Source organism: Hipposideros armiger, unplaced genomic scaffold, assembly GCF_001890085.2.
Source record: "Hipposideros armiger isolate ML-2016 unplaced genomic scaffold, ASM189008v1 scaffold_612, whole genome shotgun sequence".
NCBI lineage: Eukaryota > Metazoa > Chordata > Mammalia > Chiroptera > Hipposideridae > Hipposideros > Hipposideros armiger.
In genome coordinates, this window is record NW_017731962.1 from 861,333 (window position 1) to 873,637 (window position 12,305).

At 50.8% G+C, this 12,305-nt stretch overlaps 1 protein-coding gene across 8 annotated transcripts in view; it reads left to right on the forward strand.

Annotated features, from left to right (window-relative positions):
- The first annotated feature begins 591 nt into the window (after positions 1-591).
- The window catches only part of SLX9 (SLX9 ribosome biogenesis factor), a 40,727-nt gene continuing 29,013 nt past the window's right edge, over positions 592-12,305 (forward strand). For 2 of the 8 annotated variants that reach the window (XR_002121993.1, XM_019625044.1), the window contains exons 1-3: positions 1,122-1,366; positions 1,836-1,927; positions 10,752-10,860. Coding sequence is in view for 5 of the 8 variants with exons in the window: in XM_019625044.1 (XP_019480589.1) it covers positions 1,210-1,366; positions 1,836-1,927; positions 10,752-10,860 (358 nt within the window). In the remaining 3 variants the exon portion in view is untranslated. Of the gene's footprint in view, positions 839-1,118; positions 1,367-1,835; positions 1,928-10,751; positions 10,861-12,305 lie in introns of those variants that run through there. The other 6 variants (XR_002121991.1, XM_019625040.1, XR_002121992.1 and 3 more) reach the window with 5 other exon arrangements.

Below are 12,305 nucleotides of genomic sequence, written 5' to 3' on the forward strand. Positions count from 1 at the left end.
TTTCCCAATTAAACGGACGCGTTACACCCAATTTCAAGGAATTGTTTTGAGGAGTAAATGAAATACTGTAAAAAAAAAAAAACGCGGTCACAAAGTAAAGGTTCAATCACAGCTAGTAAAACCAAATGGACTCGCTCAGCCAAGGGTTGTTGGGAATCGCTTTAAGTTCAACCCCATTCAGTCTCAGATCGCCCCTTGTAGACAGGACAGGGCTTCTCATAACATGCAGGAGCACCCCGTCCCCCCCTTCCCGCCCCCGCGCCCCACTCCTCTGATTCTTTTCTCCCCCAGAGCCTGTGTGAAAGGCTCAAGTGTCGTGTGGCGAACACACTCGTGTGTTTTCAACAAGCTTGGTCCCATTCAGGACCATGTTCACCGCCTCCCAAGTACAAGGACGCCTTGATTCCGACAATTAGCCCACACCTGCTCAGAAGGCGGAACGTTTTCGGGGGCGGGACCAGGAACACAGCCCCGCCCCTCGGCTGCCCCATTCGGATGAGGCTCCGCGCCTGAGGCCCCGCCCCTCCGCCGGAACGACCCGCCCCTCCGGAGCGCCTGCGCAGCCGTCGCGGGGAGGATCACGGAACCCAGCCGCCTGGGCTCGTTTCCACCCGGTCCTGAGAGCGCAGGACTAACTTCCGGCAGGCCCCGACTCGTGTGCCCCGCTGCTTCCGGCCGGCGGCGGGTCTCAACTCAGGAGATGGGGAAAGTGAGGGGCTTGCGCACCCGCGTGCACCAGGCTGCCGTGAGGCCCACGGGGGCGGCCGCGCCCGTCCCCGCGCCTCCGGTCCAGGAGGCAGCCCCTCCGCAGACCTCGGCCGGCGGAGTCAGGGGAAAGGTAAGTTAGGTGGTCCGCAGGGGTGGAGGTGAGGGCGGGGCGCCGCCCGGTGCCGCCTCGGGGGTCCCGGGTGGGCTGCCCGCTCCCTCTGCCCCCCGCCCCCGACGGTGTCCGTGCACCGTCTGCCGGCCGTGTCAGTCAGCGAGGCGTGGTGGCCTGCGGGTCGGCTCGCGTGGCGACGGCGGAGGGGCCCCTTGCACCGCGCCTTGGGCTGGGCGCGAGAGAAGCTGACGCCTCCCCCCACAACGTCTATTAAAGCTCTCGATCGTGGCCGAGATGCCTTTGAAGCCTCAGGTGAGCTCCCAGGAAAGGAAGGCGAGCCCCAGGTTTAACGAAGAGGGGAATGGCGAGCTGAACAGAGACCCTGTGCCATGTGGCGGTCGCCCCGGCCCCATCCCGCCCGGCCCCGAGCAGCCGCTGGTCTGTTGGTGTCTCTGTCTGGACCTTTCACCCGGGTGGGGCCGTGGAGGGTGTGCTCTTCGCGTTCGACTCCTCGGACTTCGCATGATGTCCCGCAGGTTCATCCAGGTGATCATGTACGGTCTATGAATGAGGGTGTCGTTCGTTTTTATGGCAGAGGAGTGTTCTGCGGCTTGGATGGACCACCTTGCTTCTCCAGGGGCTGACCCTTGAGCTGCCCTGGAGGCACTGAGCGGCGTGTGTCACCAAGGGGCGAGCACGGGGGCAGCAGACAAGGCCTTGCCGACCCCCGGGGACCATGCCTAGTGGTGGCGCGTGCCCACGAGGACAGTCGTGTTGACTGAGCACCTGGTATGTGCCAGGCACTTGACAGCTTCCCAACAGCCCTAACCCTCGTTGCGCAGGTGCAAAGGCTGAGCGTTTAAGCAAGTTACCAAGCGCACTCTGCTGCTGGTGGAGGCGCTGACGTCTGGAACCCAGGGTCTGGCGTTTATAAAAGTGATGGGGGTACAATGAACACGTCGTAAAATTCACTCATTCAGAGTGTGGAGTTGACTGTGTGTGTTTCTTTTTTTAGCATATTCACAGAGTTGTGGGACCATCACTACACATGTCAGGACATTTCCATCACCCCAGAAAGTAACCCCATACTTACTGTCAGTCATTCAGGTAACCACGTATCTACTTTCTGTCTCAATGGATTTGCCTGTTCTGGACATTACGTACAGATGTAATAATTCAGCATGTGGCCTTTTGTGTCTGGTTTCTTTCAGCATGTGTTTGTGTTTCCTCCTTGTAGCGTTATTTTTGTAGCATTTATTTCTTTGTTGTCTTCATTCTTTTTATGGCTGAAAAACATTCCGTTGAGTGGGTATAGCACGCCACAATTTGCGTATCCATTCATAAGTTGATGGATGGGTAGTTTCTTCCTAATTTTTGGCTGCTGTGACGAATGCTGCTGTGAACATTCAGGGACACATTTTTCTGTGGACCTGTGGAGTGGAATTGCTGGCCAGTGCAGAACACTATGCAGAACACTATGTTCAACTTTTGGAGGAACTGCCTGCCCGTTCCCCACAGCGGCTACACTATTTTACATTGCCGTCCGCAGTGTGTGCGAGTTCCAGTTCCTCCACGTCTCCTGTTATTGTCTGTCTTTTCGATTAAGCCATCCTAGTGGGTGTGAGGTGGCGTTTCATTGTTTTGCTTTGCGTTTCCCTGTGGGCTACTGATGTTGAGTACCTTTCATGAGCATGTTGGCTATTTGGATGTCTTCTTTAGAGAAATGTCTGTTCAGGTCCTTTGTCCTTTTAAAAATTGTATTGTTTGTCTTTTTGTTGAGTTTTAACAGTTCTTTATTCTGGATGGTCAACCCTTATCAGATCTATATGGTTTGCAAATATTTTTTTGAATTATGTGGGTTGTCTTTTTACTTTCTTGATGCTGTCCTTGGAAGCACAAAGGTTTTAATTTTGGTGAGGTCCAGTTTATCTTGTTTTCTTTTGCTTGTGCTTTTAGTGTTGTGAAAGCCGAGGTGTAGTTGAAAAGTGCAGAGGGGCTTGCGCAGGGTTTGGTCATGGAGAGAATCTTTGTCAGTGGATGTCCTTTAGGGTTTGATGTAAGGCTTACGCTATATGTTGGTATTTGGGTCTGAATCCAGTGAAAGATAGTCTGTATAGCTCCGTTCCCTGCCATCCCTTGTGCACTATTGTTATGTGGGCTGTGCCTATATGTCATAGTCCAAATGAAGATGTTATAATTATTCTTTTATGATTACCTCATGCTTACCTTTTCTAGGTTCCTTGTTTTGTTTTTGTGGATTTGAATTACTCTCTGGTATTATTTGCTTTCAGCCTAAAAACTTCCTTAGTGTTTCTTTTTTTTTAAGATTTTTTTTTTGGGGGGGGGGGAATTGGGGAAAGGGAACAGCCAACTTGTTGTCCTTCAATCTTAGTTGTGGAGGGCCCAGCTAGCTCAGCTACAAGTCCAGTCACCATCCAGCCGCTTAGCTAAGGTGCTGTGTTCAATCTTAGTTGCAGGTGGGCATAGCCCACCATCCCATGTGAGAGTTGAACCAGCAACCTTGTTGTTAGGAGCACGTGCTCTCACCAGCTGAGCCATCCTGCCACCTATTGGCAGCTCTGCGGCACCCAGCTTGGGCGCAGCTCACTGGCCCATGTGGGAATCGAACCCGCGACCCTGTTGCTCAGAGCTTGTGCTCTTAACCAACTGAGCCACTTGGCCAGCCCTCCTTAATATTTCTTAAAAGGCAGATCTGTTGACAACACATTCTCAGTTTTGGTCTATCTGGGACTGTATTTATTTTGCCTTCATTTTTAAAAGATCATTTTCTGGATTTAGGATTCCTGGCTGACGAGCTTTTTAACTTTGCAGGTCATGCCACTCCTCCTGATCCCCATTGTTTCTGAGGAGGAGTCAGTTGTTAATCTTATTGGGGTTCCCTGGAGTGTGGAGTCGCTTTCTTTGACTGGTTTCAAGGTTTTTTGTTTGCCTCGAAACATTCGACTATGATGTATCTTGATGCAGATCTCTTTGTGTTTATTCTCTTTGGAGCTTTTTGGTTCTGCTTGGAGCGCACTGAGCTTCTTGGATGTGTATAGTAGGGTTTTTCATTAAATTTAGCAGTTTTTCAGCTGTTATTTCTATGAATATTAATGAGGCAGAAAAAGAGTCAGTAGCAGTGAGCCCCAGGGGACCGCCCCCGCCCGGGCCTGCATCTCCTCCCCAGGGACTGCCCAGACTCAGCCCCTAGAGATAAACTTTTCTGTCAACACATCCTTAGAAAAAGGAGTTAAAACTCCAACCAGAAATATCTAGTTTTCAACGCCTGTGCAGACTGCTGGAGCCTGGCCTCAGCTTGAAGTCCAGCCTCATTACAATACAATTAGAATAAAGTGGACATTTGTGCTCCCTCTCAACCCCCCAACCCCGTGGGTTATTCTGTATGCATTCTGGGTGAGAACGTGCACAGAAAGAAACTAGTTATATAACCAACATATGTCAATCAGATGACCTCAGTATATCGCCAAATGTCCTGAGTTTAGACGGCACATCTCCTGCTGTAAGGAAATTTACCTACCCTTTCCTATATAAGAAAAAGCTAACCTAAAGTTAGGTGCAGTTGTCTGAGACTCTGCCCCTGGCAGCCCCACTCCTGTGTTTCTCTCCTTACTACCCGGGGCAGCTGTCCTCTTTAGATACTGCCACACGCAGTCTCTCTGCCCAGCCTTTAATAAAACCTTTCCTTGCTCTCCTGCTTTCCTGAGTCTTGTGAATGCTTGCACATCCTGCGCACGACCAGGGGTAATTATTGTCTGAGCCAGCACAGATATGTCTCTCTCTCTCCCCCTCCTCCTCCTCTTCTGGTACTTCCATTGCATATGTTGGCATGCTTACTGGTACTCTGTGGCACCATTCATTTTTGTGTTGACCTTAAAAATAAAGCTTTTTGTTTTTTTTTTTAAATGGGTTTATCAGAAATAGCAAATTATTGTAATTTGGACCATGCAAGCTATAGCAAAAGCCTCAGGCAGGTCCAACAAAGGAGGACGACTTCGTTTTACGGAGAAAAAGGAGGCAGTGGGAAGGGTTGTTTTGAATGAGAGGCCGTTGCAGGAGAAGGGAGAGTTGGCTGAGATGCGGGGGGGGNAGTGTCACTGGCCCTCATATGTGGGATCCGAACCGGGGCCCTCTGGCATCCCAAGCGAGTTCTTAACCATCGCGCCACTCGGCCGGCCCTATATATTGGACTTCTGATAAGATTTATTTGAAGAAAAGAGTCTCTTTGTGTTAAAAAAAAAAGCACTCTTCTTGGCTTTGTTAGTGATTGACACTGTTGAGTTCTGTGCTATGTGACACAGACATAAATATTAAAGGCTTTTTAAAAAACCTTTGCCCTCAACTAACGGACTTACTCATTCAACAGTATGGAGCATATGCTGTGTGCAGGCACTTAGCTATGCAATGGGGGTTGAATGCTGAGCGAGAGCTGCTGGTCTGGCCTGGGGTCAGGTGGTGCCAAACCAGAAGGACATTAATCAAAGAACACCACAAAGAAATACAAAACCCAGCAACGATTGATATCTGGCGTGAGGGAAGCTGCAAGATGCAAGGGATGACGAGGAAACTTCAGTTCACGGTGTCACTGTGTTAGTAGAACTGAAGTGACTGACTGTGTGAACCAACAACTGTTAAGAATGTAAGTGCTCAGTAAGCAAGCATGGGCTTTCTGGTAACACAGACAAGGGAGGCAGTGACGGGCTCGGCCAGAGGGGGAAGGAAACCTCACAATGAAGGTGAGCATCATGGAAGTGTTCATAGGACATGTTCTCGTAGGAAAAGGGGGGAAAGAAGGATACCTCAGACAGAGGCATTGTATGTGCACAAGGAACAGAAATTGGGAACAATGTCAGAAAACGACAAGCCGTCCTCAAGAATAGAGTAAAAGGTGGTTGTGTCGAAAAAGAAATGGAGTTACGAACATGTGCAAGGACCAATCAGACAAGGCCTTCTACACAATACCGAAAGTTGAGATGTAACCTGCAGAGCCTGCCAAGGAGGTGGCTGGGGTTCCTGAAGCCTGGAGTCAGGGATGTGGCACGATCACAGCTGCATTCCAGACCACCCACCCAGAAAGCCATGTGCAAGATAGGGCAGAAATGGGAGGACTAGTGACAAAGCAACCGATCAGCAGCTGCTACTATTTAATAAGCAAAAGACAACTAGGGGGCCGGCCGAGTGGCACGATGGTTAAGAGCTGGCTTGGGATGCCAGAAGGTCCCGGTTTGGATCCCACATATGAGGGCCAGTGACACTGCCCTCCACAGCTAAGATGCTGAACAACAGCTCGACCTGGAGCTGGGCTGCTGTGANGGCTGCTGGCTGCTCACGCTGGCTGCTGGCTACACACAGTAGCCCATGGCAACCCACTGCCACAGGGGCTGCAGCCTATGCCGTCGCCAGCGACTCATGGCAGCCCAGTTCCAGGTTGAGCTGTTGTTCAGCATCTTAGCTGTGGAGGGCGGTGTCACTGGCCCTCATATGTGGGATCCATACCCGGGCCCTCTGGCGTCCCAAGCCAGTTCTTAACCATCGCGCCACTCAGCCGGCCCATCACTGTACTTTTTGACCGCGGAATTTTATTTTGTTTTACTGGTTGCTATTTCCTGATATTCTCTCTTTGATGAGAGGTCACCACCCGTCCCTTCCTGTGGTTCTGCAGACAGGGCCTCTCTTAGGTCTGCGGCCACATTTACAATGGCTGCTTGGAAGTCTTAAGTAAGTCCCACATGTGGGCCCCTCAGAAGCAGCTGCTACTGCTGAGGTCACTCTCCCATTTCTCTGCGTGTGTCACCTTGCTGTGTGGGAAGTGGAATCGTGGGCAGTGCACCGTAGCAGCTCGGGTTGGTGGCGTTTGTCTGGGTGTCCTGCTTGTGTCCTGGCCTGGCTCTGAGCTGGCCGCGTGACGTCCGCTGGACTCTCCCGCCAGGACGCGGCCTCTGCCTCCTTGCTCATACCCTTGTCTCCTGTTTTTATCTTTTCCCTGGATCAGCACAAGCCGCTTATTGGTCAGATTGTGCCTAAGCCCCGTGCTGGGGCCTCTCGCCTGCGTTGCGTTTGCAGGGGTCATGCTTTCCAGGGTGCCCGTCCAGCGGTGGCGGCTCCTGATCCCAGGAGGGCTCTTAGCTGCCTCAGTGGTGCCCACGCTGGGTAGCTGGTTGCTGCTGGTACGTGGTGCTGTGAGCCCCGCTGTCTGCACAGAACCCCAGGGTCCCCACACCCTCAGGCAGGGGCTTCTGTTCTTTCCTGATGAAGTCGCCCCCTCCCCCCCAGCCTGTCCCTCCCCTGGGTGGGACCTCTGTGCCTAAGCGAGAGAAGGGAGCAGGGCAACTTCTGCGTCTTCCTGGTCACACCCCTCTCTACAGGCGGAGCTGGGGTGGGGGAGGGGTTGGCCTGTGGTCTTGGCTTGTGAGTAGCTCCACCCTCAGAGCTGGGTAAGGTCGGTCAGGACCCAGCATCCTTGACCTTCCCTGCCTGGAGTGGAGTCCTGCCCAACAAGTGGGGCTGGGCGGGCAGGGGAAGGGGCCGTGGCTCTCTGGCCTCACCTTGGAATGGAGCCTGAGCAGCTTGGTGAAGCCGTCGCTGGGGACTGGGAGCTGGGGGAAGGGATAAAGCCCCTGGCTCTTCCTGTAAGTGGGGTGGGGGGACAGGTCATGGTCATGTGCCATAGAGTCTTTCTGTTCTTGATGAGACTTATTTCCTCCAGTTTAAAGGCGGTTGGGGAGACGGTCTGCCACACCCCTCACTCTGCACTCTCTACGTGGGTTCCCCCCGAGCCCCAGCTTTTATTCCCTCTGCTGGTCAGGCCAGGTGGAATTCCCCCAACAGATAAAATCCTGCCGGACTGAAGACTACAGCTAAAATTATAACGAAACAACTCACCATGAATGAGAGTCAGCAGAAAGAGTAAGCATCAGAATTAGAGGTCGTGAAGTCAGAAAACAGAATGACTGGGTAGAGACTGCAAATACGGATGCCTGAAACATGGAAGACGCTGATGAAGTGAACTGGCACCATAAGATGCTTAACCATAGAGTTGGGAGGACTATGCGTGGAGCTGGGTCCCTAGTTAACCCTATAATCCTGACTTCCCGTTCATCCTTATGGTAATCCTGGGGGTGGGATCATAATAAAGGGATTAGCTATCTTAAAACCGGGTCTTTTGTCTCCACGTGGGCTGCCGCCATTAGGAGCTCCGTGTTGGAGGTGTGTTTTCTAAATTCCCTTCAGGATCTTCCCATCTGGCAATCCTCATCCAGGGTTAAGTGTGGCCTTCACCAACCAACATATGGGTCAGCTGGCACAAATCAGAAAACCCAGGTTGATATGCTTGAATAGTAATATCAAATTCTTTAGCAAGTTTATTAGAATCTTCAGTTACTATAGGAAACTCCTTTACAATGACCTGTAACTCAGCTTTGGTCCAGGGGATGTAAGAAACGTGGGGTTTATTAGGATCTCCAGAGGGTTTAATCTTAGATGGAAAAGTCCTGATAGGTTCTAAGGAAGAAAAAGAGTGAGATTTGAAAGAAAGTGTCGCTGGGGTTTGAGTCAGAGGTGAGGGCGAAAAAGGGCAAGATGTCGTGGAAAGTAGAAGAGGCGAAGCAGCAGTGGGCGAGGGGCAAGGCAGTGTTGTAGACAACGAGCACGAGGTTTTAGACGCCATTCTGTCTCTTAAAATTTTTAACAGTTTTTGTTAAGTAAGCTTTGGATTTGCGTTCCTGTTTGACAGCCTCCATATACCACTCCAAATATGCATTCCATTCCTCTTTCTCAGTTACAACACTGTTACCATCCAATTTAGTTTTAAGAAATTCAAGTTTGGAAATCTCAAAAGTTCCCCAAAGTGGCCACTGATTTCTAGGATTACTCTTAGTCAGATCTACCCATTTAGTTAAATACGAGCACGAAAATTCTCCGTGGTTTGCAAACATGTCTTCACCTGGTGTCCCTGGAGGAGGGACAGTTTTAGAAGGCTTGGACATTCGAGATCCCATTTTAAAGGCTGGGCCCAAAACAATTTATAGCTCTTACACCTGCAGGTCTTCAGCTCACCTCACTCTGGAACAATCTGATCACTGAGAACCAGGCCGAAGGCTAAAATAAAAGCCAGTTCCAGGCAAATAACCAACTCTTAGGGGGTTTAAGTTACAGGTTGAGCTGGCGCTGGGCCAAGATCAGTTCACAACTCAGGCAAACTGGGAATCTTCGCTTTGCTCCACTCTCACTCTGGAACAGCCTGATCGCTGGGATTCAGACCGAAAGCTAAAAGCCAGTTCCAGGCAAATAACCAACTCTCAGGGAGTTCAGTTATCGACCGAGCTGCGTGGCACTCCATTAACTTTTCACTGAAACAGCACGATCTAACATCGTCTAAACTGACCAATTTCAGCAGAAATAACCTCTTATCCCAAAGGGACGTTAGGCGAAGGCCAGTTTTTGTCTCAAAAATAAACAGAGCCTGCTTTCCGAAGAAAGCAAGCCAACATGCCATGAGTAGACAAACAAATAGGCCCTAAAGCATTCACACACACACAACAAAACAAACGAATGAAACAAAACAGAAAAAATTTTAAAATTCCCAAACAAAACCTGGAGCGCGCCAGACGCAAAGGCCCGTTGGTTCAGATCCAGGAGAGAAACTTACCCGAGGCCTCGAAGCCAGGGAGCAAAAAGTCAAGCAAAACAGCTGTTTGGCGCCACAGCTTTTTGCTCACTGGTCAGAAGTCATGGGAGTTCAGTTCCTCTCTGGATCCCGGAACGAGGCCCCCAAAATGTTGAACTGGCGAAAAATAACTCTCCAAGTAATCCACAAAAGAAACGGTTTATTCGGGAAAAGAAAAAGAAGCAAGACCACCACCGCAGTGCAGAAAGCACACCTCCTACACGGAGCTCCTACTGGAGGCAGAAAGACCCCGGTTTCAAGGCGACTAATTCCTTTATTATAATCCCACCCCCAGAATTACCATAAGGATGAACGGGAAGTCAGGATTATAGGGTTAACAAGGGGCACAGCTCCACCCATAGTCCTCCCAACTCTGTGCTTAAGCATCTTATGATGCCAGTTCACTTTATCAGCATTCAGGAATCAAATAGAAAGGAACAGAAGAAAACCTTACAAAGACTAGGCCAGTTTGGAGGGGAAAAACAATAGATAGACCTGTATGAAAGAAAGTGTAGTGAACTTCAACATGGAGCAGACACTTAAACAGAATTCTGATTTCTAGTTGCGAAATGATGTTGTGGTCTGTGAAATTCAGCTGAGATGCCCCGCCCCCCGCCCCCCAGTGAGTTCTCTGGGGTTGATACTGACTGCCTGTGAAGTCAGTCCCAGGAGCCAGGCCTTCTCTGTCCGCCCCCATGGGCACACTCAGCCTGGCACCTTATTGGCAGTCGGGCTTGTTTCTGCTTCACCCCAGTGTTGTCCATGGGTGTGCGACTCCCCGGGGGGTGGAAGCTGTGTCCCTCCCGAGGCCCGTCCTGGAACTTGGCCTTGGAACTAGTACGTGTGATGGGCTGAGTGACGAGGGGTGTTTTAAACCTGATGGGATGAGTGTAGTGGGAACACACTGCCTGGGTGGCAGAAGGCGTGTGAGGCGGGAGAGTGCCCTAGAGAGAGGAAGAAGAGGAGAGGTTTGGGAGGAGGTCTGGAATCTGGTCTCAGGTGGCCCTTAGCCTGGAGCTGGCCGCCTGCTGGTTGGAGGCAGGCTGGAAGGTGCGGCCTTAGAGCTCTGGGGTCTGAGCCCCGAGTGGCCTCGGGCTGCCTTCTGGGGAGCCCAGGGAGCTTCCCCGGGTCCTCCCCTGTGGACAGGCCCGGCCAGTCCTTGCTGAGGGGTCTTCCTGCTGTGTAATGGGCCTTGCATTTCACCCTGAAGCCATGGAGCGAGCTCACGTGGTCTCCTTTTCTTTTCAGGAGTGGGCTTTGGTGGACACTGACCTCTTTGCCAGGACCAAGATAGACCCCAGCGCCTTGGTGCAGAAGCTGGACCTGGACACAAGGGGTGTCCCTTCCTCTAGGAGAGGTGAGTGAGCGAGGCCGACCTCACGCTTCGGCGTTTACAGTGCTGCTGCCAGGCTGGCTCTGGGTCGTTCATACGCACAGCCTGGAGCATTTCGCTTAACCTGGACATTCTTAAGAGGTTTTAGCAATGGAAAAATTTAAAGGTTTACTGAAATAGGAAGAATGCTATAAAGAAATCTCACGTACCCATCACCTACCTTTAGCCCTCTTGCGCGCGCGCACTACATTATTTTGAAGCAAACAGCGTTTCACTCATGAATTCTTTTTTTTTTTTCACTTTATTTATTTCAGTTACACTTGATATTCGGTATTATTTTATATTACTTTCAGGTGTACAGTGCAGTGGTTAGACATTTACATAATTTAAGATGTGATCCCCCTGACTAGTCTAGTCCCCACCTGGCACTGTACATACTTATTGCCACTTCATTAACTGTATCCCTTGTGCTTTACTTTACATCCCTGTGACTACTTTGTAACCACCAATTTGTGCTTCCTAATCCCTTCCCCTTTTTCTGCCCGTCCCATCTAGTAACCATCAGCTTGCTCTCTGTATCTATGAGTCTGTTTATATTTTGGGTTTTCGTTTATTTTGTTTAGATGCCACATATAAGTGAGATCACACAGCATTTGTCTTTCTCTGTCTGACCGGTTTCACTCAGCATAGTACCCTCGAGGCCCATCCATGGATTCTGTGTATATGTTTCTGAGGGCTCTTCAGAAGCAGCTCGCCTACAATGCCACTGTCACTCCTAAACAAACCAGCAGTGACGTATCACCAGATGAGCCACTGTGTGCTCCCCTCCTCACGGCTGCCTCAGAGTTGCTTTGTGAAAACCCGGGTGTGAACAGGTAGGCGCACAGCAGTGCAGCTGCCCCCGACCCGTTTCCTCCTGTGGTCATGATGCGGGGAGGCGTTTGCCGACTGTTCTTCCCGCCCTGGGTTTTGCCAGTTGCCGTCTGGCGTCTTCAGCAGGTTTCCCTGACCCAGCTCAGTTCTTGGCGGGAACTTCCCGGCTGAGCTGGCCTGGACATGGGTGGGTGCATGAGGGCCACTGTCCAGAGAGAGACCTTGATGCTGCCTGCCTGTGAGCGGGCATTGAAGAGAGGGCTGTGCCACCCTGCGGGGAGCGCTCAGGCCTCCGGGCAGGGCTGTTGGTGCCAGGCTCTGTGTCATCCTGTGTTTTACCTGCACGTGCTTCCATGGGTGTAATGCTACTGTACGTTTTCTCCTGTAAAGTTGTAAGCAGCTGTCCTTTTTGACCTACTGCCTTTGTTGCGAGGGGTCTCGAGTGAATTGATGTCCAGACTTTTCTTAATTATTTTGTTATTGGATAACTAAGCAGCACCCAGGGTTTTAGCACCATTTCCCCAGATCTCCATCTCCAGTTTGTAAAGTGTTGTAAGATGTGATTATTTCCCAGGTACCACTTACATCAAGCGTCT